This window comes from Tupaia chinensis, unplaced genomic scaffold, assembly GCF_000334495.1.
Source record: "Tupaia chinensis unplaced genomic scaffold, TupChi_1.0 Scaffold144899_1, whole genome shotgun sequence".
Classification (NCBI taxonomy): domain Eukaryota; kingdom Metazoa; phylum Chordata; class Mammalia; order Scandentia; family Tupaiidae; genus Tupaia; species Tupaia belangeri.
The window spans coordinates 1,301,462-1,329,121 of record NW_006204759.1 but is presented as its reverse complement, the minus strand read 5'-3'; the positions used below and the strand labels follow the sequence as shown (position 1 = coordinate 1,329,121).

The window sequence follows — 27,660 nt, the reverse complement described above, 5'->3', positions numbered from 1 at the left end:
TGTCTCTAACAGTCTAGTGAGATAAATGCCATGTTCTCGATTTAAAATATTTTCATTTTATAGAAAAGAAACAGTCAAGATTTAGTAACGTGTCTAAGGTTACCTAGCTAGGCAGAATTTCAGCCTAAGCTTCTGACCTGTGGGCTGACCTTTTACATTATCAAAACGCTCTCCCCTTTGAAATCCCAGCAGTGTTCATAGAGGACTCTTCCATACTTTATGCCTTGGAGTCCCAGGTTTTGTTTGAAGACCAAAAGGAAAAAATGGCAAGAAGAAAATTGATTTTAGCATTCAGACAGTCTACATACCTGCTTTCTAAAAGTCAATTATGAATAGACTTTTAAAAATCTTATTGGTGGGACCAGCAGGTGGTGTGGTGGTTGAGGTGCTGGACACTCCCACATGGCTGACCACGGTTTTAGTCCCGGATCTGGTGGCTTCCTTTCTCACTTTCCCTCTCTCTCTTTCCTCCTCTGTGTCTCTCTCTGGTCAAATTAAAATAAATGAGTTAATAAATAAAATTAAATAATTTTTTAAAAATCTTATTGGTGGGACCAACAGGTGGCATGGTGGTTAAGGGCGCTAGACTTCCACATGCCCAACCTCTCTGGTCAAATTAAAATAAATAAATGAATAAATAAAGTTAAATAAAATAATTCTTTAAAAAATAATAACAGATAAATAATTATTTTTTTAAAAAGCAATCCTTATTGCCACATCATGTATGAAAGATGAGCTTTTTACTTAAGATTATATAGTGTACTTTGTATATACAATACATGGGTAAAATTTGTGTGGAATGGCTTAGTTATAATTTTTAAAGGCATAGGGATAGAATAGGCCAGGGATTCTTAACCTTTTCCTGTGAAGTTATTTTTAACTTATCTTAAGTCTTCAGCTTCCACAGGCTTTGTATGCTGCCTGAGTGTGCCCTGGGACCACAGGAAAGAACTTGGTCAAGTCTACTGGTCACATTCTGTCATGTTGGGCTTCAAGATGGTCTTTTTAGAGAGGCCTGTGATAATTGATGTGCTATTTTTTTCTTCTTAAAATGTTGGGTGACTACTAGACTTTGCCAGTAGACAGCGAATAAAACTGCATAAATGTGAGTTAGAGTAGTTACAAGCTTGAGCTCAGGAACCTGGGTTTGAATCTTAATTGTCTGCCAATTACTACTTAGGTAACTTTAGGCAAGTTATTTAACCTCTCTCTGCTATAGTGTCTTCATCTGTGAAAGAGAGAAAATAGTAATGGTGATCGCAAATGAGTTTGAATGTGTCAGATGCTTATGAATGTAACTGGTGTATTGCATAGTACACAGTAAGTTTTAATCCTATGAACACAACTGTGAGGTGGGTGGGGAGTGAGCAAAATGGAAAACTGTTCTTGCTTTGAAGCTCACAGGCATGCATGTGTGGGTCGGTCAGCATAGGTGACACAGCATGTCTTAGGTTATGAATAAGTGCTGGGGTGGAGGGGGATGGGGTACGACAGAGGTGTGAAAGGACCTTGTTCCAATAATGGTAATGGGGTGGTGTCTGCTGTTGCCTCTCAACCCAGAGCCTCCTCACTCTTGTCCTAGTGGGCGAGGAGGCATTAACACTTGTCTCATTTTGCAGGTGGTATTCATGAAACTAAGGTGGTAATTGTTTGTTCAAGGTAGTACTTTAAGGTAGTGCTGGGCCAAACTACTTCTCTAGAGGTGTATGGGATTGCTGATTACCTGCTGCCAAGTTTTTGTACCTTTAGCTTCTGCATTTGATCTGGTTACTTCATTTTATTTGATATGGTTCTCATGTCTTACTCTTCAGTGTCAGAGTTTCCTTCCATCCAGATGTTCTAGAGATGCCTTCAGTGAGTTACTTACAAGTTTTAAACATACATACAAAAGAATTTCATGGTAAAAGGAAGTAGATTTATGTATTGCAGGATTTCTTTGAATGTTTACTATATTTTTATGTGAATTATGACCTTCGAAGAGTAGGTACTGGCTTTTTCAAACCTATCTGAACATAGAACTTTTGAGAAGTTTCTTAAGATTCTATGAAATCCAGGGCCGGCAGGTAGCGTGTTGGTTAAGGGCGCTGGACTCCCACGTGGCTGACTGCGATTCGAGTGCTGGACCTGGCAGCTTGCTTTCTCACTTTCTGTCTGTGGGTCTGTCTGTCTCTCGCTCACTCTGTCCCTGTCTGGTCAGATTAAAAATCAGAAAACATGGGGGCTGGCAGGTGGTGTGGTGGTTAAAGGCACTAGATTCCCATGTGGCCGACCACAGTTGGAGTCCCAGATCTGGCGGCTTGTTTCTCGCTTTCCCTTTTTCTCTGTCTCTCTCTGGTCAAATTTAAAAAATAATAATAACAAATAGAATTAAATAAATAAATATTTTTAAAAAGAAAACAAATAAAAAGTTAATAAAATAATTAAAAAAAAAAGATTCTAGAGACCAGCAGGTGGCGTGGTGGTTAAGGCACTGGAAACTCCCACATGACAAACCACAGTTCAAGCCCCTGACCTGGTGGCTTGCTTTCTCGCTTTCCCTCTCTCTATCTGTGTTTCTCTCTGTCAAATTTAAAAAAAAAAATGAGTTAATAAATAAATATATATTTTTAAAAGAATTATTTTATTCAGCTTTATTATTTAAATTTTACCAGAGAGGGACAGAGCAAGAGAGAAAGAGAAAGTGAGAAAAGAAAGCAAGCCACCAGGTCCGGGACTTGAACTGCGGTCAGCCATGTGAGAGTCCAGCGCCCTTAACCACCATGCCACCTACTGGCCCCTAAATAAATTTTTTTTAAAAAAGGATTCTATGGAATCATCTCGGAAAAATAATACAGTAGACTCTAGATTTTGAGATGAATTGAAAATTTCCAGAGGAATTCAGAAGGTTGTGGAGGTGGGTTATGTTGAATTTGTCTTTTAGTGAGCACCTGTAATGTACTAGCCATTTTTAGATAGGCATTTGGCCCCATGTTATAGAATGGGGATCTGAGGCACAGAGATGTTAGATAACAACTCACACAACTAGTAAATGAGAGCCAGATTCATTAAATTTAGTTATTCTAAATCTGCAAAGTATCATGCTAATATACTCTGTTATGTTATTATCTGTTTTGTCAGAAGCCTCATCTGTGAGGCAGAGAGGGACAGAGAAAGCACTCCCCAACAGAATGTGGTCGTGCCGCAGTCTCTTCTCCAGTTCTCCACCTTGTCAGGATGCACTTACCCACCCTCGACTTTTTCAAGTCATCGGGGTTGTGATTCGAACCACAGTCAGCCATGTGGGATCCAGCTCTCTTAATTATGGGGCCAGCCCTATGCCCAGCTTTTAGAAAGCTCTATTTGTGGGACCAGTAGGCGGCATGGTGATTAAGTTGCTGGACTCCCCACATGGTCAACTGAGATTCCAGTCCTAGACCTGGCATCTTGCTTTCTCACTTTCTCTCTTTCTCTCTCTCTTCAAATTAAAATAATAATAAATAAATAAAATATTTTTAGGGGACCAGCAGTTAGTGTAATGACTGTGTCACTGGACTCCCATGTAGTCAACTGCAGTTTGAGCCCCGGACCCGGTGGCCTAAGTTCACGCCAGGCGCATGTGCGTGTGTGCCCAAGAACTCAAGAGGAGAATGGAGGAGAAGGGATTGAGGCTGGACCCTCCCCCCAGGGAGTGATTTCTCGCTTTCTATCTCTGTCTTTCTGGTGAGTGCATGAGCCCTATAGCAAAAACCTCTCCAAAAATAAAAAATAAAAATAAATAAAGTTCTATTACTCTAGAGACCATACATCTTGATACTTCTTCAGGATACCTTCTCACCTAGAAGCCTTTTTAGCTGTTTGTATTGGACAAGTGGTGATGGCTTTTAAGCAACCTATGTAAATACCATAGGAAGGGGAGAAGGAAGTGAGCAAGTGGGAATTAAGGGAAGAGGAAGGGGCAAATAGGAAGTGCTGTGAGATCAAGGAAAGCTGATGATGGAGCTGCTATGGTGGTGCCCATGGCAGAAGGACCTAGCCTATTTTAGCCCACAGAGTCCTTAGGGGTTCTTCTGAAATCTTAGGGAGTGGCATTGTAAAAACTTAACATAAGGTGAAATACTTAAGTTGGGTTGAGCAGGTAAAGAAACAAACCAAAAAAATCCAACTGCTTGCGTTGATTTTGATTTCTGAATGTATTAGTACATAACTGCACATCCAGAATCAGAACAGGGTAGATACAGAACAAATCCATGAGATTTTTCAAGTCCTAGATAGCTATGAGAATCTTGTCGTTGGTTATGTTCTCTAGACTGACTGACTGTATCTCCTTCCTTTCCCGCCCTTCTATTTCCTGCCTTTGGCTGTTTGTAGTTGGAAGGAGGGAAAAGGAGCCGGGAACACATAGTTGTGGTGAGGTTGACCTTATCTGGGACTTAGGTATGTTCTGTTCTCCTCCCTTCCCTCCTGGAGTTTGGGTCAGTAATTCAATTATCCCTTATATCTGTCTAGCACTACACAGGTAGGCATTTCTCTGTGGAATTACTGTCATTATTTTAAAAAAATTTCCCAGGGATCACCTATGCTTGCCAGAGAGAAAGTAAGAACCCTCACTCCCCCATACACAGGGGATGTTCCTGCCACAATCCCTTATCCATTTCTCCCTCCTTTTGGGATTTTGGGCATGCATATATACATGCCTGGCATGTTTTTCAAGCCTAAGGGTTTGGGGCTCAAACTGCAGTGACCTTGTGTAATCCAGCTGCCTTAACTGCCATACCAGTGGCATGGCTTCTCTATGGAATTATTATAGTGTCAATCAGATAGAAGAATAATTTATGGGTAAAATATATCAAAGGATTTCCATGCTGTTTTGTATTGCCATTACTATTACTGCCCCCCCCCCCAAAAAAAAAAAAGTCCTAGCCCAGTTCACAGGACGTGGCATTTGAACAAGAAATGAATTGAACCCACTTCCTACCTTTGTGCCCCATGAGCTGCCAATTTTCTTTTGCACTGACTTTCAAAGAGACTCAGCATAGTAGTCTTATTATTCTAAACCCCTTCACCCCCTCAAAACCACATTTCACTTGGTCTAGTATAGCAATAAAGGAACTATAACAATGAATGACAGGGAGTGGTTGCCTTCCTTCTTAGAGTGAAAAGAATGTCTTGGAAATGTCTGGGGATGGTCAGAGTGGCTCTTTTGTTATATCTCAAAGACACAGTTTGTTGTCACTATTGCTTTTTTGTAGGAACACATCTCCAGTTGAAAGTGAAAGCCAGGGGTAAGAAAATGTCTTCCTAAGACATACCGCCCTTGCTCACCAACCACACTGTGCATGCCTTTGTGTCTTTGCTCAAGTTTCTCATACTTGGAAGTAGATTTTATTTAACTTTTTTCCTTCACTTCAGAGTTAGTGATCATCAAGAATTAACATTTGGGGCTGGCAGGAAGCGTATGGTAAAGGTGCTGGACCCCCATGTAGGTTACTGCAGTATGAGTCCTGGTCCTGGTTGCTTGGGTGCATGTGCATGCATTCCTAAAATTTAAGAGAATGAAGGAGAAGCGATTGTGGAGTGGCCATTGCCCTGGCAGGTGGCCATTGCCCTGGGGGAGGGGGTGATTTCTCACTTTCTGTCTCTTTGTTTCTCTGGCCCGTGCACACTCCCTATAGCAAAAATCTCTCTCAGAAAGACAAAAAAGATTTAAAACTTAGGGAGTACTTAACTATTTGTCAACCACTGTCCCAAAAGGACACGTAGTAAAAATCATTTTGGCTCTTGCACGTGGACATGTAGTTGGATAAACATTAGCAAGGGTGCTTTTTTCCCCAGGTACTGTTTTTTTTTTTTTTTTTTCATGTATTTTTTTAAAGAATTGCTTATTGGGAACCAGCAGTTAGTGTAATGGCTATGTCACTGGACTCCCACGTAGTCGACCGCGGTTCGCGTCCCGGACCCGGTGACTTAAAACTCATGCCAGGCGCGTGTGCGTGCGTGCCCAAGATCCCGAGAGGAGAATGGAGGAGAAGGGATTGCGGAGTGACCATCCCCCCTGGGGGGGAGCGTGATTTCTCGCTTTCTGTCTCTCTTTCTCTCTCTGTTTGTCTGGCGAGTGCACGCGCCCTATAGCGAAAATCTCTCAAAGAAAAAAAATAATTCTTTTAAAAAAAGTTATTTTATTTTCCAGTTTGATTGTTTATTACTATTTAATTTGACTGGAGAGAAAGAGAAAGTGAGAAAGAAAGCCACCAGATTCAGAACTTGGACTGTGGTCAGCCATGTGGGAATCCAGTGCCTTAACCACTACGTCACCTGCCAGCCCCTGGTCAGTACTATTTTAAGCCACGAGTGCTCTGCTAGTGTGAGGTAGTCTCCCAGCTCCTCAGTTCTGGAACTTTGTTTACCAGGCAGTGCTAAATAAATCTTGTTCCTCACATGGATCCTGCCCTTAACATAGCTGCTCTGCAGGCCCGAATAGCCATCCTGAATTAGCCTAGCAGTGATAGGCAAGGTAACCATGCAACTCTTTGTCTTCCGTATTTGAATAGGAATAATTCTCCATCAGTAATCCACCTCAGTGAATAGACATTTTAGAATATACTGTCACCGAGGCCGGCAAGTGGTGTGGTGGTTGGGGGCGCTGGATTTCCACATGGCCAACTGCTGTTCAAGTCCCAGACTTGGAGGCTTGCTTTCTCACTTTCTTCTCTCTCTCTCTCTCTCTCTCTCTGTCCCTCTCTGGTCAAATAAAAACAAGTAAATGAATAAATAAAGTTAAACGAAATAGCTCTTAAAAAAAAAAAAAAGAATATACTGTCTCCATGGGTCGGGTGTGGTTGTACTGAAATCATCTCTTAGTCCTGCATTTGGGACTGCAGGGGTCATGTTCTGCTGTTGCCTGAGGGGTGTTAGTCATAGATGGACAATCCTGGGTGTGGGATTTTCAGTGTCTTCAGTTGGAGAGATGGAGCCAGCTGGTGGTGTGGTAGTTGAGGCACTGGACTCCCACATACCCAACCACGGTTTGATTCCTAGACCTGACTGCTCGCTCGGTAGCTCTCTCTCTCTCTCTTTCTCTCTCTCTCTCTCTCTAGTGAGTGCATGTGTTCTGTAGGAAATTAAAAAATAATCATGACAAATAAAATGGAATAAATTGTTATTTTGGGGCCGACAGGCGGCTTGGTGGTTGAAGGTGCTAGATTCCACACAGCCAACCACATTTTGAGTCCTGGACCTGGCAACTTGCTTTCTCACTTTCTCTCTCTTGTTCTCTCTCTGTCCTTCTCTGGTAAAATTGAAATAAACAAACGTAGATAAATAAATAAAGTTAAATAAATATTTCTTAAAAATTATTATTTTAAAAGAAATTGGAGAGACAACCCATATTCCTGAGTTTGGGCTATATCTTACAACCATGATTGGACAGATGGACTTTTTGCAATATAAGAAATGTATGACTATCCTTTAAATATATCTTGGCCTCTCAGCATTCATTTGGGTGAAAAGAGAAAGTAATCATCAGCACTTGTTTTGCATTGAGGTGTTTTGTTTGTTTGTTTTTTGCCAAAAGGTGCATGTACTTGAAGAGAAGGGGCAGAAAAGCATGCACAGGGCCCAGCATGTGGCAAGGTGGCTAAGGTACTAGATCCCACATGGCCAACTGCATGGTTTGAGTCCTGGACCTGGCAGCTTGAAAAACATGTTGGTGCATGAGTGTCCATGGCCAAAATCTCAAGAGGAGAATGGAGGAAAAGGGATTGTGGTATGGCCATTATCCAGGGGTGCTTTGTCACTCCTCCTCTGCTCCCCAAGAATACATGTCTTATAGCAAATTAAGAAATTAATAAATCGGGACCAGCAGTTAGCATAATGGCTGTATCGCTGAACTCCCTTGTAGTCGACTGTGGTTCAAGTCCGGAACCTGGTGGCTTATACTCATGCTGGGCACGTGTGAGTGCGTGCCCAAGATTCCGAGACGAGAATGAATTGCGGCGTGGGCATCCCCCCTGGGGGGTGATTTCTCGATTTTTATCTCTCTGTCTCTCTCTCTCTTTCTGGCAAGTGTACATGCCCTATAGCAAAAAAAAAAACCTTTCCAAAAAGAAAAAAAAAAATGAATAAATCAAGTTGGAGCTGGTTCCAGAGTGCAAAATGTGTTTAAGTTAAACCCTTTGGAGAGGAAGCTGGATCTTAGAATGGCCCTGTTAGCCTAGTGGTTAAGGGAACCAGACCCAACATGGCTGGCTGCAGTTCAGGTCTCAGCCCCAGCTTGAAAAAAATATGCCAGGAGTGTATGTATGCATGTCCTAAATCCTACCAGAATGGGGAAAGAGAGGAGAAGGTGTTGTGGCATATTCTGACATATGCCATGTATCTTGGCCATATTCCTGTCTTAGGGATTGTTTTTTTTTTTTTTTTTTTTTTTCTTTTTTTGTCAGAGGAAGCATGCACTCACCAGGGAGAGGGAGACTTCAGATTTTTTTTTTCTTTTTAAAAATTTGTTATAGGGCATGTACGCTTGCCAGAAACAGAAGTACAAAAGTAAAAAAAAATACCCTGCAAAGTGGATGGCCACACTGCAGTCCCTTCTCTCTTCAGGATTTTGGGCATGCACACACATGTGCCAGTGTTTTTTTTTTTTTTTTTAAGAGAATTATTTTATTTAACTTTATTTTAATTTGACCAGAGAGGGACAGCGTGAGAGCAAGAGCGAGAATGAGAGAGAGAGAGAGTGAGAAAGCTAATTGCCAGGTCCAGGACTTGAACTGCAGTCAACCATGTGGGAATCCAGCACCCTTAACCACCACGCCACCTGCCAGCTCCTGTGCCAGTGTTTTGTTTTTTTTTTAATTTTTAAAAATAATTATTTATTTTATTTATTTATGTATTCATTCATTTATTTCTTAATTTGACCAGAGAGAGACAGAGGGTGAGAGTGAGAGAGAAAGGAAGTGAGAAAGCAAGTCACCAGATTCAGGACTTGAACCCTGGTCGGCCATGTGGGAGTGTCCAGCGCCTTAACCACCACGCCACCTGCTGGTCCCGCCAGTGTGTTTTTGAAGCAGCTGGATCCAGGACTCAAACTGTGCAGTTGGCCATGTGAGATCCAGCTGCCTTAACCACCATGCCATGGGCTGGCCTGGGAGAATGCATGTGTTCTGTAGCAAAACAAGAAAAAACTTTTTCTTGGCCTGGTTGCAATGGGACACACTTAGTGCCACCACCACTTGAAAGGCTGCAGGGCAAAATATGCTAGGCAAGTTTGCAGCCTGTAATGTTAGCTGATTGGGAGGCTGAGACAGGAGGGTTGCCGCAAGCCAGGACCCTGGGGAAAATACCTGTGTCTGGGGCCAGATGCTAGCAGAGCAGTAACACAACAGGACCCTCATGAGAAGACCCTGGATTCACATCCCAGGTTCCCCTGTGCACATGCATTTGCATGCCCCTGATCCAGGCTGGGTGAGGTTGGTGTTGGCTGGCTGTCTCAGAAGAAATAAACCTATCTTGGGACCAGCAGTTAGAATAATGGCTATGTCACTGGACTCCCATGTGGCTGACCACAGGTTGAATCCCAGACCCAGTGTTTTAAACTCAACGCCGGGCATGTGTGCATGCGTGCCCAGGATCCCGAGAGGAGAATGGAGGAGAAGGGATTGTGATGTGGCCATCCCCCCGGGGGGGTGATTTCTCGCTTTCTGTCTCTCTGTCCATATCTGTCTTTTTTTGCGAGTATAAGCACCCTATAGCAAAAACCTCCCCACCCCCTCCCACATCCCCATAAAAACACCTGTCTCTCAGGTCAGCACCATGACCTGATGGTTACGGGAGCCAGATCTTATATGGCCAACTATGTAGTTTGGGTCACAGCCCTGGTGGCTTGAGTAGCATGCTAGGAGCATGTCCATATACGCTCCAAATCCAAACAGTCTGGAGAGAGGAGATTGCAGTGTGACTGTGCTTGGGGATGCTTGTTCCCTCTTATATGGGGAGCACACACACCCTCTGGCAAACTGAAAGACAAAAAAGCTATCTCCCTCCTTTTCTGTTCCCCCCCTCCCCATAATGGAACAAAATGTTTTTCTTTGGAAATCGTAAGGTATACATGTGAAGAGAACTAGTGTCTGAGTTCAGTGTAGGGATCAAACTCTCCTTACTGGAATAGCTGCTGGGACCTAAGAGAAAAGAGCTGGTTTTATTTTCTGTGTCTAAAAGGAGATTGCGGCAAAACCCTGTACCTTATGCTGCTCTGTAAATAGATAGCAAGAGAACATATTGGGAGAATGCATGGAGTCCTGATGCTGCAGTGTCTTTGGTTAAGTATGAGAGCATGTCCCAGCTGGCCTTCTCTTTCTTCTCTGGGACTGGTGGTGAAGGGCGTCTTCCCTGGGCATGTTTCAGTTTCGTAATGTAGTATTGGTTAGCTATAAGTAGAAAGGGTTATTTTTTTCCTAGTTTTTTTTTTTTTTTGGCATTTTTTCAGTCTTCAGTGTCTTTGGTTAAGTATGAGAGCATGTCCCAGCTGGCCTTCTCTTTCTTCTCTGGGACTGGTGGTGAAGGGCGTCTTCCCTGGGCATGTTTCAGTTTCGTAATGTAGTATTGGTTAGCTATAAGTAGAAAGGGTTATTTTTTTCCTAGTTTTTTTTTTTTTTTTTCTGATTAAATATTGACTAAATGTTTGTGGGAAATGCTTAAAAATCTGCATTTCACTTCTGGTATAATACATCTTCAAATAACACTATGCTCTGTTTTTTCCAGGGGTGAGCCCCTCCAGACTCCGAATAGGGGATCAAGAATTTGATTCGTTGCCTGCTTTACTGGAATTCTACAAAATACACTATTTGGACACTACAACGTTGATAGAACCAGTTTCCAGATCCAGGCAGGGTAGTGGAGTGATTCTCAGGCAGGATGAGGCAGAATATGTGCGAGCCCTCTTTGACTTTAATGGGAATGATGAAGAAGATCTTCCCTTTAAGAAAGGAGACATCCTGAGAATCCGGGATAAGCCTGAAGAGCAGTGGTGGAATGCGGAGGACAGCGAAGGCAAGAGGGGGATGATACCTGTCCCTTACGTCGAGAAGTATAGACCTGCCCCCGCCTCAGTATCGGCTGTGGTTGGAGGGAACCAGGAGGGTTCCCACCCACAGCCACTGGGTGGGCCGGAGCCTGGGCCCTATGCCCAACCCAGCGTCAACACTCCGCTCCCTAACCTCCAGAATGGGCCCATTTATGCCAGGGTTATCCAGAAGCGAGTCCCTAATGCCTACGACAAGACAGCCTTGGCTTTGGAGGTACATAATGTGCAAAATGTAGAAAGAAGAGATCTGCTACAGGGTCTCCCTTTCAGACCTCTTAGAGCTTTGTAGAAATGCTGAATACACCAGCATTGTGATGATGTTGTAGATGTCGAATCATTACGTACTGATTTTGGCATTTAATTTTGGGTTTTCTCTTTCATAGAAAACCTGTTTTGCTTAAAACTGTATAACTGAATGCTCTGATTGATATACTAAACATACTTTGACTACTTTAATAACACCACCTGAATTTATAGGAATTAACCTGAAATATTTTTTCTCATCTACATCCTAATCTGTTTCTTGCTTTCTGTTTGTCATCGGCTAAAAGACCGTGGGGTCACACAGATTTGAGTGTAATAAGTGGTCTCTATCTAAGCACTTAAGTGGAATTTCCCCGCAAAAACATGTTTTTACTTTAGTAGACATGAGATTCCTTACCATTAATTGTGTTTGTCAAGTAAGAAATTCAGGAGGAAACAGAGCATAGTACAAGTGTGAGGAGAGCCATACCCAGAACTACTGATATCAAAGAGCAGCTTATTTCCTTGGTCTTTGTTGCTTATTGAGTTTTTTCAGGCAAAAACCAGTTCTTCCTGAGGAATTCATGTTTGCCTTTACTGGTGAATAGTTGTCCTTGGGAGCCCAACTACTTCTGGCCCAATCATTACATCCTGTTTATTTCTTTATTTCTCTCTCAAGCACCCACAGTTTTGTCTCTCATTTCCTTCCCTTCTCTCTTTCCTTATTTCTTTCTGAGTCATGCAGAGCTAGTGGTTCAGCATAGAAGCCCATGCACCAGTGGCATGCTATCCCATCTTTTAAACTATTGCTGGGATGACTTGAATGTAAGCAGGTAGCTAACTTTCATAAGCACCAGCTGAAGTTATGTGAGTACAGATTAGCAGAGAAGGAGTGAAAGTGTGTTTTTGTAAACCAAAAGTCTCTAGTTTTGTTTTCTTTGGATCATGTTCATATACTGAGGTGTAGGAGCTGTCCTTTGTCTAAATATCAGTGTGAGGTCACGGAATGAGGCAGAATTTATTTGAACCAATACTAGATTTGAAATATTGGTTTAGGTTCTGATCTATTAATAGACACAAAGGAAGATGATTGAGTCTTCTAGGTTTGATGGAGAAATGTGTGGATTTTTTTTTTAAACTTTATTTATTTTATTTTTAAATTTGACCAGAGTGGGACAGAGTGCGTGATAGAGAGAGAAAGCCACCAGGTCTAGGACTGGAACTGTGATTGATTAGTCATGTGGGAGTCCAGCGTCCTTAACCACCACTCCGTCTGCCAGACCCGAAATGTGTGTGTTTTTTTTGAAATGTGTGTTTTTAAAGTTTATGTTTTTTTGAGATCATGTTGTAATTTAAAAGTATCATGTCTATTTTGACAAAAAATTAAATATAGGGGCCAGCAAGTGACGTGGTGGTTGGAGTCTTGGACTCCCATATGGCCATGAGTCCTGAACCTAGCACCTTGCTTTCTCACTTTCCCTCTCTTGCTCTCGCTCGCTCTCTGTGTCTCTTTGGTGAGTGCATGTGCCCTATAGCAAAATTAAATAATAATAATAATAAATACAATTAAATAAATCTTTTAAAAAAAGGGAGCATCAAGAGGTGGCATAGTGGGTAAGGTGCTCAACTCCCACATGATCGACCACACTTCACATCTCAAACCTGGTGAATTGAAACTCACACCAGGCGTGTGTGTGGGCATACTCACAAACCCAAGAGGAGAATGGAGAAGAGATTATGGCATGGCCATCACCCCTTGCCCCGGGGAGAGGTTTCTCACTATTTCTCTATGACTCTAGCAAGCGCACGTACCCTAGAGCAAAAGTCTCTCTGAAGGAGGGGAGGGAGGAAGGAAGAAAATAAATAAATAAATACATGGGGACCAATAGGTGGCGTAATGATTACGTCGCTGGACTCAAATGGCCAACTGCAGTTCTTGTCCCAGACCCCGGTGGCTTCAAACTCATGCCGGTATGTGTGTGTGCACCCAAGACCCTAAGAGGATGGAGGAGAATCAATTGCAGCATGGCCATTCCCCCTGGGGGGATCTTGTTTTCTGTCTCTCTGATGAGCACATGCGCCCTATAGCAAAAATCTCTCCAAAAATATGTTGGGGGACCAGCACTTGGCATAATGGCTATGTTGCTGGACTCCCATATAGTTGACTGCGGTTCAAGTCCTGGATTTGGTGACTTAAACTCACTCCGGGTGCGTGTGCGTGCGTGCCCAAGATCCCGAGAAGAAAATGGAGAAGGAGAGATTGCAGCGTGGCCATCCCCCCCTGGGGGGTGATTTCTCGATTTCTGTCTCTCTTTCTGGCGAGCGCATGCACTCTGTAGCAAAAACCTCTCTTAAAAAAAAAAGTAAGTTGGAAAAGTTGGACCAGCCCTGTGGCCTAATGTTTAAGGGAACTGGATACCATATGGCCAACCATGTGGTTTGAATCTCAGACCTGGTAGCCTGAGAAACATGCTGGGCACATGTGTGTGTGCACAAAATCCTGGTAAGAGGGAGGAGGGGAGAAATGGAGGAAAAGAGATGAAAGTGTGAATAGTTCCTATTGGGGGATGTTTTCTCCCTCTCTTTTTTTCTCTCTGGCAAATGCACACACCCTCTGGCCAAAAAAAAAAAAAAACAAAACAAAACGGGTTGTCTAAGTCACACTTTGTTCTCACTTAAGAGTTTGAGCACTTGGGACCAGCAGTTAGCGTAATGGCTGTGTCACTGGACTCCCACGTAGTTGACCACGGTTCGCGTCCCAGACCCAGTGGCTTAAAACTCATGCTGGGCATGTGTGCGTGCGTGCCCAAGATCCCGAGAAGAGAATGGAGGAGAAGGGATTGCGGCGTGGCCATCCCCCCTGGGGGGTGATTTCTCACTTTCTGTCTCTCTGTCTCTCTCTGTCTGGCGAGCACATGTACCCTATAGTGAAAACCTCTCCCCCCCAAAAAAAGGTTTGAAGGACGAGGAAAACAGTTTCTTTCTTTTTTTTTTTTTTTTAAAAGAGGTTTTTGGTATAGGGTGCATACAATTGCCAGAGAGAGACACAGAGACAGAAAGCGAGAAAGCACCCCCCCTAGGGGGGATGGCCACAAAATCCCATCTCCTCCAATCTCCTTGGAATTTTAGGCGCGTGCAGGCAGCGTGAATTTTAAGCTGCCGTATCTGGAACTCGAACTGTGGTCAACTACGTTGGAGTCCAGTGATGTAACCATTATGCCATCTGCTAGTCCCAGGAAAACTAAGTTTCTATGCTGATACTTAATTTAAGTTCAGATGATGTTAACATCCAGCAAGGTGCTGTGCACATGAGTGATGGATGGTTTTTTTTTTTTTTTTTTTTTTTTTTTTTTGAGCTTCAACCAGTCAGATTTAATCTAAAACAAGTAGTACCATGAATCAAATTTCCCCGAAAGGGGAATTTTATTGATTACTTTATTCCCTTACAAATAGACCAACTGTAATCAAATGAGGTGAACATTCACCTTACGATTTTATCATCTTTGGGGCTGGCAGATGGCATGGTGGTTAAGGCCGCTGGACTCCCACACGGCTGACCATGGTTCAAATCCTGAATCTGGTGGCTTGCTTTCTCTCTCTCTGTCCCTCTCTAGTCAAATTAAAATAAATAAATAAAGCTAAGTAAAATAATTCTTAAAAAAAATTTTATCATCTTCATAATAGAAAAGATGAGGCTTATAATTAGATCACTTGACCCTTTCTCTTCTTATCTCCTCCCAGTTCAAAATGCTTGCTTACATCTCTTAATAGCCAGCATTGTCTTAGATCTGCAGTTGGGCTCAACACATTCAAGCCTTAGCACAATCTTCTTTGTAGTTTTTGCCTTTTTCCTGAAAAGAGGCTTAGTCTGTCCACCATAGCCACTCTGCTTCTTGTCATAACACCGCTTTCCCTGAGCATACGGAGAATCCTTGCCCTTTTTGTACTGTGTCACTTTATGAGGTTGGTGCTTGCCACACTTCTTACAGAAAGTCCGACGGGTTTTAGCGATGTTCACCATGCTTGCTGGCCTGCTATCTGCACAGAAAGCATGCATGGATTCTTGACATTTATCGCAGACCTTGTTAACAGTTGGCAGGATTGTAAAACAGCATTCATGAAACAAGCCAGCTAACACTCTGTAGAGAACAGTTATCATTTAATTTTTCTTTTGTTTGCATTTATTTTCTGAAGAATTATTTTTTATTGATGCCTGTTTTGATTAAAGTCTTTAATGCTCAAAAATGATTGAACTGTTTTCTCTGCTCTAAAATACAAGCTTCATGGGACCGCCAGGTGGTGTGCTGGTTGAGGCACTGGACTCCCACGTGGCTGACCACAGTTTGAGTCTTGGATCTGGTGGGTTGGCTTGCTTTCTCGCTTTCTCTCTTTCTCTCACTCTGCCCCTCTCTGGTCAAAATAAATAAATAAAATAATTGAAAAAAAAACTTTATGAGATAAAGATTTGAGTAGGAAAATACTGAATAGTCAGGCTGACAGGTGGCATGGTGGTTAAGGATGCTGAACTCCCACATGGCTGACCATGGTTCGAGTACCAGACCTGGCGGCTTGCTTTCTCATTTTCCCCCTCTCTCCCTCTCTCTTCTTGCCCCATCCCTCTCTGGGTCAAATTAAAATAAATAAAGTTAAAACAATTATTTAACCAAAAAAAGATACTGAACAGTTTATGATTTCAGTAAGTGTTCTTTTTTGGTTTGGATATCGTTTTTGGGCCACATATGTTTATTTCTGAAAATGGTCTCTCAAGTTTGGAGAAATGTCAGAGTAATAGCTTTAAAACTTTTTTCCAGTGGGCCTGTTAAAGGTGCTGAACACCCACATGACTGACCACAGTTTAAATGCTGTACCTGGTGGCTTGCCTTCCCCTCACTCTTGCTCTCTTCATTCAAATAAAAAATAACAATAATGACAAAGGAAATAATTTAAAAAAAAAAAGAAAAAAGAAAAAACTTTTCCAGGACCAGCAGATGGCAGAATGGTTATGTTGCTGGACTCCCATGTAATTGACCATGGTTTGAGTCCTGGACCCAGTGACTTAAAACTCAATGCCAGGCACATGTTTGTATGTGCCCAAAATCCCCAAAGGAGATTGGAGGAGAAGGGATTGCTGCATGGCCACCCCCTCAGGGGATAATTTTTTGCTTTATGTCTCTGTCTCTCTGGCAAGCACACATGCCCTATAGCAAAGTTCTCTCCAAAGACAACAGTTTACCTTGGGCCATCGGTGACATGGTGGTTAAGGCAACTGGATCCCGTCTGCACAGATCCCTGGATCTGGCACCTTGAAAAACATGCTGAGCATGTTTGCATGTGTGCCCAAATTCCACGAGTAGAATGGAGGAGAGGGAATTGTGGTGTAGCCATCTCCCGGGAGGATTGCTTTGTCACATCCCCCTTTATTTCTCTCTAGAGTGCACACACCTCCTAGCAAAAAGAAAAAAGAAAAAAAGTTCTAAAACTAGGTAGAACTCTATGGAAAAAAACCCTGCTATGAATGTGTTCAAACTACTTGAGGGGAAAGAGGTGACAAACCCAGATCTACCTTGGGGCCTAATATCAAATCCAAATTCAGTCTACAATTCTTCCTCATTTATAGTGTACTATTGTCCATTCAGTGAAGGTTTTGTGTGATTTCACTGACTATATTCTCAGTTGTCTATTCAGGAAGGCACAGTTCTTTCCTAGCTCTGGTTTATTATAGAAGCTGGTATTTGCTGTTGTGATGTGACAGGGAGATTAGGAGACTCAGGCGTTCTGACTTTAAAACTTAAACTTTCTGGTAAGAAAAACATGCACTGAAATGATGGGTATATTGGGTCTTTGGAAAAATCATGACACAATTTTGCATAAAAAATATGTCAAAATACATAATAGATTTTCAGGAAAGTCATGATATATTTTACTGTGCAAAATTGTATCATGACTTTGCCAACAACCCAATACCAGCACCTGTATGTAGACCCCTACGTCATTTAACTTAGAATTAGGTGGGGTCAGACCAGCAGATGGTGTGGTGGTAAAGGTGTTGGATTCCCACATGACTGACCACTGTTCCAGTCCTAGATCTGGCAGCTTGCTTTCTTACTTTACCTCTCTTCTCTCCCTCCCCCTCTCTGGTGAGCACGTGCCCTCCCTCTCTCTGGTAGCAGATTAAAAAAAATAATAATAAATAAAATGAATTGTAAAAAAAAAAAAAAAAATACCCACAAAACTGGGCAGGATCTAGAGATAAGACACCAGAGCAGCAGTTTTCAGATTGCTTTTCAATGTCCTAAGAATTCCTAGGAGGTGCCAGGGGAGACATTAAGGATGCAAGCCTGTGGATTTCTTTCTCTTGGCTTTAACCAAAACAATTCTGTTTGTTATTTTAAATTTATCTACTTCATCTGAGAGTGAGAAACAAAAGTCGCCAACAGGGTCTTCCCACTGCAATCCCCTCTTAGACTTAGCTTGCCTGGTATGTGCACAGAGGCCCTGAAACATGAATCCAGGACCTTCCTGTGTGAATCCAGCATGGCAGGGCATTGCATTACCAATGCACCACTGGCCGGCCCCACTGCTCTTCTTAAAAATTATTTTATTTAACTTTATTTATTTATTTTTAATTTGACCACAGAGGGATAAAGTGAGAAAGAGGGAGAGAAAGTGAGAAAGCAAGCCACTAGATATGGGACTCAAACCGCAGCTGACCATGTGGGAGTCCAGCACCCTTAACCTCCATGCCACCTGATAGCCCCACCACCAGTCTGTTTTTAACTGTCGGTTTAATTATTTATTTATTTATTTTTTGGAGAGGTTTTCGCTATAGGGAGCGTGCACTTGCCAGACAGAGACATAGAGACAGAAAGCAAGAAATCACCCCCCAGGGGGAATGGTCATGCCGCAATCCCTTCTCCTCCATTCTCCTCTCGGGGTCTTGGGCAGGCACGCACACACACGCGCCCGACGTAAGTTTTAAGCCACCGGGTCCGGGACACGAACTGCGGTCGACTACGTGGGAGTCCAGCGACATAGCCATTACACTAACTGCTGGTTCCCTCGGCTTAATTATTTTTTTAAAGTTTCTATTTCATGAGAGAGAGACAGCCTCTCTCCCAACAGTATCTTCATGCCACAATTCACCTCCAGCTTCACCTATTTCTGCATCATGGGCACAGGCATGCCCAGTGTATTCACGGAGGGGACAGAAACCTAGGACCTTCCCAGAGGGGTGAGCCTTGCAGAGCATTCTGTTGGGCCCTTCCCTACTCCCCTTACTCTGTTTTATGTCAGGGTCTCTGTAAGATTTTCTCTGAAGAAAAGATTTTTCTTTTTTTAAGGATTATTTTATTTAACTTTATTCTTTTCTTTCCTTCTTTCTCTCTTTTTTTTGGAGAGATTTTTCCTATAGGACGTGTGCGCTTGCCAGAAAGACAGAAAGCAAGAAATCACCCCCCTGGGGGGGATGGCCACGCTGCAATCCCTTCTCCTCCATTCTCTCGGAATCTTGGGCATGCACGCACATGTGCCCAACATGAGTTTAAGCCACCAGGTCTGGGACTTGAACTGTTGGTCGACTACATGGGAGTTCAGTGACATAGCCATTATGCCAACTGCTGGTCCCTATTTATTTTGTTTTAATTTGATCAGAGAAGGACAGAGTAATACAGAGAGAGAGGAAAAGTGAGAAAGCAAGCCTTGGAGTCTGGGACTTGAACCACAATTGGCCTTTTGGGAGTCCAGCATCCTTAACCACCATACTACCTGCTGGCCCCTGAAGAAAAGATTTTATACTTTATTCCCACATGGCCAACTGTGGTTCAAGTCCCAGACCTTGCGGTTTGCTTTCTCCCTTTCCCTTTCTCCTGTCTCTGTCTGGCTGATCCCATGTATCATAAATTTTAATGTATTTCTATTCTGTGATTCAGCAATTCTCTTTCTTTTTTTAATAAAGTTTTTTTTTTTTTGTTTGTTTGTTTGTTTTTGCTATAGGGCTTGTGCACTCACTGGACAGACAGAGACAGAGAGTGAGAAAACAACTCCCAGGGGGAATGGTCACGCTGCAATGCCTTCCCCCTCAGGATCTTAGGCACACATGCACCCAGTGTATTGAAAGCCACCAGGTCTGGGACTTGACAATGTGGGTGTCCAGCGACAACCATTATGCCATCTGCTGGTCCCAATTTTTGTACTTTAAAAAATTACTTATTTTTTCTTTAATTGCCAGGAGGAACATGTGCTCACCAGAGAGAGAAAGTACCCCCCACATGGGGCATGGTCACACCATAATCTCTTCATTTCTCTATCTTGGGATTTGGGGCACTCATGCACATGTGCCCAAGCACATTTTCTTTTCTTTTTCTTTTTTTTTTTTTTTGAAGAGGTTTTCGCTATAAGGGTGCGTGCGCTCGCCAGACAGACAGAGACAGACAGAGAAACAGAAAGCGAGAAATCATCCCCCAGAGGGGATGGTCACGCCGTAATTCCTTCTCCATTCTCCTCTCGGGATCTTGGGCATGCAGGCACACGCGCCCGGCATGAGTTTTAAGCCACCGGGTCCAGGACGTGAACTGCGGTCGACTACATGGGAGTCCAGCGACATAGCCATTACACTAACTGCTGGTTCCCAACCCAAGCACATTTTCAAGTTTGGGTCGGGACTCAAATTGTGGTCAGCTATGTTGGAGGATCTTTCTCCCTTAACTACTAGGTCACTGGACTAACCCTAAAAAATAAAAATTTAAAAGCAGTATTCCAAACTACCTCCTTGTATCTTATGGGTAGATGTTTACCATACAGAATATTTGCTCTAACCAAAGTCCAACAGTAGATTATTAGTTATTATTAAATGTTTCCAATTTACCAGATTTCTCTAGAAGGGATGAAGGTTGTGGGAAGAAGGGATTAACTAGCTGACAGCCAAAATGGGGCATCCCTCTGCCCACAGTAGTTCAATGGGTTGATCAGCCAGCCATATTCTGGGGGGAATGTAACAGTGAGTAAAACAGACCCCAGTCTGTTTCATCCTAGAGTTCCTCATGAAGACAGACATTAAACAAATTTAGATATATTGAGTGTTTCGAAGGAGAAATACTGGAAATAAACTAGAATAGTGCAGAGGCATATTATTTCAATGTTTGGTCTTAGTTTCCTACTCTGGGAGCTACTATCATGATAAACTTTATCTTGTAAATGCGGGTGTTAGGTGTTAAAGTTTGTCTTAACATACCCACATTGTCCAGAACAATGATCTTTCCATAAATGTATTAATTGTGTAACTTTCATTCTTTGATTCAACTTGGGATTTTGCTTTTGATAAATGATAAGATTAGAGCGTAACCAAGGAGCTTCTTGGGTATTCTTGGGCTTGGGCTTATTTTTCAGGGCACAGATAAGGAGGGTGTAAAGTGTGTTAAGTCCGGGGCCAGCAGGTGGTGTAATGATTGTAGACTCCGACATGGCCAGCTGTGGTTCAAGTTCCAGACCCAGCGGCTTGAAACCCAGGCGCATGTGCATGCATGCCCAAGGTCCTGAGAGGAGAGTGGAGAGGCCGGTATTGCGCTATGACCATCCCCTCAGGGGATGATTTCTCACTTTTTTCTCTCTCTTTCTTCCTTTTTCTGTCTCTCTGGCAAGCATATACACCTTATAGCAAAAATCTCTCTTAAGAAAAGTGTGTTAGGGGGTTTGGTAGGTGGTGTGGTAGTTGAAGGTGCTGGATTCCCACATGGCCGACTATGGTTTGAGTCCCGGACCTGGTGGTTTGCTTTCTCCCTTTCCTTTTTTCTCTCTCTCTGGTCACATTAAACAAAATAATAACTGTAATTGAACAAATAAATAATTCTTTAAAAAAATAAATGTATTAGGTCCTCGGTGATAGGCAAAGTGACCACATCAATTTCACATTTCCCCATGTGGGACTCTCTGAAACCTAAGTCGTTACAGCCTTTTACCTTTACCTGGAAAGGCCCATTTGTTGTATCTTTTACTAGAAAACAGGGTGAAAATGAGACTACAAGATATGAGAGTATGAACTGCAAGTCCTGGGTGTATTCAGTTTGTCTTTTCTGAAACTGCAGTTACGGGTGTCTGTACTTTACTTTGAGACAGTGCCGACTTTTTCTCTTATTTTTTGGAGAAGTTTTAGCTATAGGGCGTGCGCTCACCAGAAAGACAGAGAGAGAAAGAGATAGAAAGCGAGAAATCACCCCCCAGGGGGGATGGCCACGCCGCAATCCCTTTTCCTCCATTCTCCTCTCGGGATCTTGGGCACACACACACGCGCGCCCGGCGTGAGTTTAAGCCGCCGGGTCCGGGACTCGAACCATGGTCAACTACATGGGAGTTGAGCGACATAACCATTACGCCAACTGCTGGTCCCTACTTTCTCTCTCTCATCCATCCTCTTTGAATATCTTCATTTTAAATCATAGTATCTCAATGGGAAAGGGACCTTGGAAATAACTGATCAAGTTCTCAGACATTGAAGGCAGCCTCTCTGGTATCTTCACACATGACAATGCTGCTACTATTTTTCCTTTTTAAATTTAACTCTATTTATGTATTTATTTATTTACTTATTTATACATACATACATGCATACCAGAGAGGGACTGAGTGAGAGAGAGAAAGCAAGCTGCCAGGTCTGGGACTAGAATGATGGTCTGCCATGTCAGAATCCAGCATCCTTAACCACCATGCCACCTGCTGACCCCAATGATGATGCTTTCTTAAGGTTTTTGCCATAGGGCACATGTATTCACTGGAGAGAGATGGAGAGAGACAGAGAGACTGTGAAAGGGAAGACAGAGAGAAATCACTCCCCAGAGGGATGGCCTTGCCACAGTCCCTTCTGCTCCATTTTTCTTCTGGGATTTTGGGCACTTATACATACATGCTTGGTGTGAGTTTCAAGTCACCAGGTCTGGCCTCAGATCATGGTTGACTGTGGGAGTTTAGTGCCTTAACCACTACACCACCTGCTGGTCCTATAGAATATTCTTTTTAACATCCGTTTAAATGTATCTATTCTTGGGGGAGTCACTGTCAACCACAGCAGTGTAGTTCAGGAAGCCTAAACTTCTTTGGATTACAATACCCTTAGTATCTCAGTAATATTGCATAGGGCATCTTGGCCAAAAGAAATATCTAATAGTTCCAGGGCCAGGTGGTAGTGCAGGGGTATTGCAATTAGACTCACATGGGAAAGATCCTGTGTTCGTGTCCTGTGACCCCTCAGCACACTGGGTGTGCGTGCACATAGGTGTGATCCAGGCCAGCTGTAACTGGGGGTAAATTGTGGCGGGAGGATCCTACTGTGTACATGTGTGTGCATGTGTCTCTCTCTTATGAGGAAATTTTATTTTTAAAGATTGTACTATTTATTTAACTTCATTTATTTATTTTAATTTGCCAGAGAGGGACAGAGTAAGAGAGAGACAGGAAAAGCCATCAGGTCCGGGACTCAAACTTTGGTCAGCCTTGTGGGAGTCTAGCACCCTCAACCACCACGCCACCAGCCGGCCCCTCATGAAGAAGTTAAACAAAATAGGAACCAGCAGATGGCATAATGGCTATATCACTGGACTCCATGTAGCCAGCTGTGTTTCAAGTCTCAGATTTGGCAGCACTCATGCTGAGTGCATATGTGTGCCCATCCCAAATCCCGAGAGGAGATTGAAGAAGTGATTGTTGCATGGCGATCCTCCCTGGGAGGCGATTTCTTGCTTTGTCTCTCTGGAGTGTACATACACCCTATAGCAAAAATCTCTCTTAAAAAAAAAAAAGTAAAAAAGCTCTCATGGGCTGGCAGGTAGTGTGGTGGTTAAGGGCACTGTACTCCCACATGGCCAGCTGCAGTTCAAGTCCGAGACCTGGTGTCTTGCTTTCTTGCTCTCTCACTCTCTCTCACTTTCTCATTCTCTTACTCGTTCTGTCCCTCTCTGTTTGAATTAAAAATAAATTAAATAAATAAATAAAGTAAAATAATTCTTTAAAAAAAATCTAACACTTTCATTTATTAAGTAGATAGGTCAAAATAACTTAAATATTTATATCTTAATAACTTAGCCATTTGAAAAGTAATAAATATAACTGGGGGAAATTTTTACTTTTAGGTTATCTGGTGATTAAGGCAGTTGCACCCCACATGGCCAATTGCACAGTTCAAGTCCCAACCCTGATGGCTTGAAAAACACACCTGGCACATGTATGTGTGTGCCCAAAATCTCAAGAAGAGAAAGGAAGAAAAGGAATTACAGCATGACCATCCCCCCTGTAGGGCGCTTTCTCACTTTCCCTCTCTCTCTGTTGCCTTTCTAGAGAAAGCATGTGCCATACAGCAAATTAAAAAAAGAAAATGTCAATTTTATTTTACTACTAAGTAATTGCAATTATTTGACTAATAAGGTATGTATGTCTGTTAGACACTGTAGCTTTGCAAATCTTAGGATCCCATTGAATGTTGCTGCCCTAATTTCCTGAGATACTTGCCTTTTTATCAGAATTTCCAAAAAATCAGCTTTGTAAAGATATATCTTTGAGGGAACCAGCAGTTAGCGTAATGGCTATGTCGCTGGACTCCCACGTAGTCAACTGCGGTTCACGTCCCGGACCCGGTGGCTTAAAACTCACGCCGGGCGCGTGTGCGTGCGTGCCCAAGATCCCGAGAGGAGAATGGAGGAGCAGGGATTGCGGCGTGACCATCCCCCCTGGGGGGGTGATTTCTCGCTTTCTGTCTCTATGTCTCTGTCTGTCTGGCGAGCGCACGCGCCCTACAGTGAAAATCTCTCCAAAAAAAAAAAAGATATATCTTTGATAGGAATGTAGTATACCAAAATTGTGAACTGCCTGGTAGTTCACGTGACATTACAAATGTCATGTAGTGCTATGTTTCTCTCAGAAATGTAAAATACATTGTACCACTCCTGGAATTCCCTATAATACCTCTGACACGGTATAGTTTGGGAACCTCAGGTTGACTTTTTTGTATTAGAAAAATTTGGGGGGACCAGCAGTTGGCATAATGGTTATGTTGCTGGACTTCAATGTAGTCCACCGTGGTTCAAGTCTCGCACCCAGTGGCTTAAACTCACGCTGGGTATGTGTGCGTGCGTGCCCAAGATCCTGAGAGGAGAATGGAGGAGAAGGGATTGTGGCGTGGCCATCCCCCCCAGGGGGGTGACTTCTCGCTTTCTATCTCTCTGTCTTTCTGGCAAGCACAGGCACCCTATAGCAAAAACATCTCAAAACATTTTTATGTTGATCTAAAATATACATAATATGTATGATCACATCCTTATATCTTTTTATTTTAAGAATTATTTTATTTGGTGCTGGCAGGTGGCATGGTAGTTAAGGGTGCTAGACTTCCACATGGTTGGCCATGGTTCGAATCCCAGACCTGGCAGCTTGCTTTCTCACTTCTCTCTCTCTCTCTGGTCAAATTAAAAAAATAAAATGAAATAAAATAATTCTTTTTAAAATTATTTATTTAATTTAATTTATTATTATTTATTTTGTTTGCTATAGTACACATGCATTTACCAGAGAGAGAAAGAGAGTGAGAAGGAAAGTGAGAAAGCAAGCCAATGCCTTAGTTACCACACCACCTACTGGCCCCAATAAAATAATTAATTTGATTTGACCGGAGAGGGAGAGAACAAGTGAGAAAGCAAGCCACCAGGTCCAGAATTCGAACCGCATGTTGGAGTCCTGCCCCCTTAATCACCGTGCCACCTGCTGGCCCGGCCTCCTTACATTTTACCAAGGAGTTTGTAGCTTAGTTTTGGGCACTGTCAGTTGTTGAGCTAGAGATCACTTCTGACTTGGACTAGAACTAAAGTAAGGAGGGACCAACAGATGGCATAATGGTTATGTCGCTAAACTCTGACATAATAAATTGCTGTCTGAGTCCCGGACTTAGCAGCTTAAAACTCTCACCAGGCGCGTGTGCATGAGTGCTCAAAATCCTGAGAGGAGAATGGAGAAGAGATAGCTGCATGGCTGTCACCCTGGTAGGGGTTGATTTCTTTCTTTCTGCCTCTAGCAAGCACACATGTCCTATAGCAAAAATCTCTTAAAAAAAAGAAGAAGAAGAACCCGGGTAAGGCCTCACTTGCAGGAGTTTGTGGGATCCTTTGTTTTGTTCACCTTGAAGCCTACCAAAAAACAAACAAAACTGGTTTTCCACCCATGGAGCCTGAGCTCATTTCTGTCCATATCTGAGGCAAGTAAATCATTAAGCCTGAATTGTCCTCATTTGTTTCCTTGGAATTGATCATTTTGTGGGTTTTTTTGGTGTGTGTGTTTGTTTTGAAAGACTGTTATCTGTCTCTTTTCTTTTTTTATTCTCCTCTCAGAATTTCAGGCATGTATGCACACACATGCCATCTAGCGTGTTTTCCAAGCTGCTGGATCTAGAGCTAAACCGCAGTTGGCCATGTGGGATTCAGCTGTCTTAACCATGTCACCTGCCTGGCCCATTATTATCTGTTTCTTAGATCAGGGGTTGGCAGTTTTTTTCTGTAAAGGCCATACTGTTTATGTCACAACCACTCAACTCTGCCTTTGTTTGTAGCAAGGCAGTTATAGTTATAGAAAGAACAACACTGTGTTATGATGAAACTGTTGGGTTTTTGCATAGAAGAACGGTAGAAAAATACGACTTTCCTGACAACCCAGTATTTACAAAAGCAACAGCTATATTTGGCTTATAGACCATAGTTTGCTTACCTCTGTATTAGACTGCTGTAATTTCCTTAATTTACTAATCACGCCAGCCAAATCTTGAATACTTACTAAATGTGTTTTTGATATGTTTGAAGATATTTGAAGACAAAGCCCCTGTGCTGTTTCTCTGTACTTAGTTTAAGAGCTATTTACATGGGGCCAACAGATGACATGGTGGTTAAGGTGCTGGACTCCCACATGACCATCCATTGTTCGAGTCCCAGACCTGGCAGCTTGCTTTCTCACTTTTTCTCTCTGTCTGTGGTGAGTATGTGTGCCCTATAGCAAAATTTAATAAAAACCAAAACAATAATAAAGAAAAAAGTTATTCACATGAATGTGTGTATGTTTCCTACCTGAGCTCAGTAAAAGTCTACAACAAATCTGGATCAAAGGAATGCTGGGAACTGGTGATATCTTTTATCTTTTTTGGGGGGGATGGGGGAGGTTTTTGCTATAGGGCGTGTGCACTCACCAGAGAGAGAGAGACAGAGAGAAAGCGAGAAATCACCCCCCAGGGAAGATGGCCACGCTGCAATCCCTTCTCCATTCTCCTCTTGGGACCTTGGGCGCCCAGCGTCAGTTTAAGCTGCCAAGTCCGGGACTTGGACTGCAGTCGACTACATGGAAGTCTAGTGACATAGCCATTATGCTAACTGCTGGTCCCATCTTTTATCTTTATATTAGAAAATAGCTGGGACCAGCAGGTAGCATGATGGTTAAGGGTGCTGGACTCCCATGTGGCCGACTGTGGTTCAAGTCCCACAGCTGATAGCTTGCTTTCTCTCCCTCTTTCTCTCGCTCTCCGTGTCCCTCTCTGGTCAAATTAAAATAAAGTTAAAATAATTTTTTTAAAAAAGAAGAAAGTTTCTCCAGAAACTAGAAAAGCATTCTTTTGGGATTACATCAGCACAGGAGGTCACACGGTTGCCTGGTGTCCCCTGAACATAAAGTGAATTCCAAAAATTAATGCCATTTGAGTGCCAATGTCTTTGTCATCATTGGAATTCTTCAGTAAAGATCAGCTAAGTAATCTTTAGTTTTTGGACCAATTATAGATTTGACAGAGACGTAGAGACAGAAAGCGAGAAATCACCCCCCAGGGGGGATGGTCACGCCGCAGTCCCTTCTCCTCCATTCTCCTCTCGGGATCTTAGGCACGCATGCACTTGCGCCCGGCATGAGTCTTAAGCCACCGGGTCTGGGACGCGAACCGCGGTCGACTACATGGGAGTCCAGCGACATAGCCAGTACGCTAACTGCTGTTTCCCGTGATTTGTCTCTTAAGATTGTAACATTTCTGGGGCAAGTGTTAGTTTTGCTTTTTTTGTCCTTGACCCTACACCAAGTTTCAAATTCAAGTGTATCCCCACACTCTCCCTGGGCTGCTGTTTCAGAATTACTCCTTAGTGAGTTGTTGCCAAACAGGAGGAGTGGCACTAATTCTTAGCTTCTGAATTACAGAAAGAACTGCACTTAGTGGAGCAAGGTGCTCTTAGACTTCTCAGACCCCTCCAGCTCTTTTCTATCATCTAGCCATTTCCTTCAGGCTGACAGCCACCGTATCACAGGAATCTTGAGTACTTTAAGTGTGGTCATGTTGACTTTAGGACTTGTCTTTTTTTTTTTTT

General features: G+C 42.8%; 1 protein-coding gene across 1 annotated transcript in view; it reads left to right on the top strand.

Moving 5' to 3' along the window:
* Nucleotides 1-10,712: 10,712 nt before the first annotated feature.
* Nucleotides 10,713-27,660, top strand: part of CRK (CRK proto-oncogene, adaptor protein) — a gene marked incomplete at its 5' end in the record, with an annotated part of 51,418 nt that continues 34,470 nt past the window's right edge. The window contains one exon of the mRNA XM_014583822.2: nt 10,713-11,270. Coding sequence (XP_014439308.2) covers nt 10,713-11,270 — 558 coding nt within the window. The remainder of the gene's footprint in view (nt 11,271-27,660) is intronic.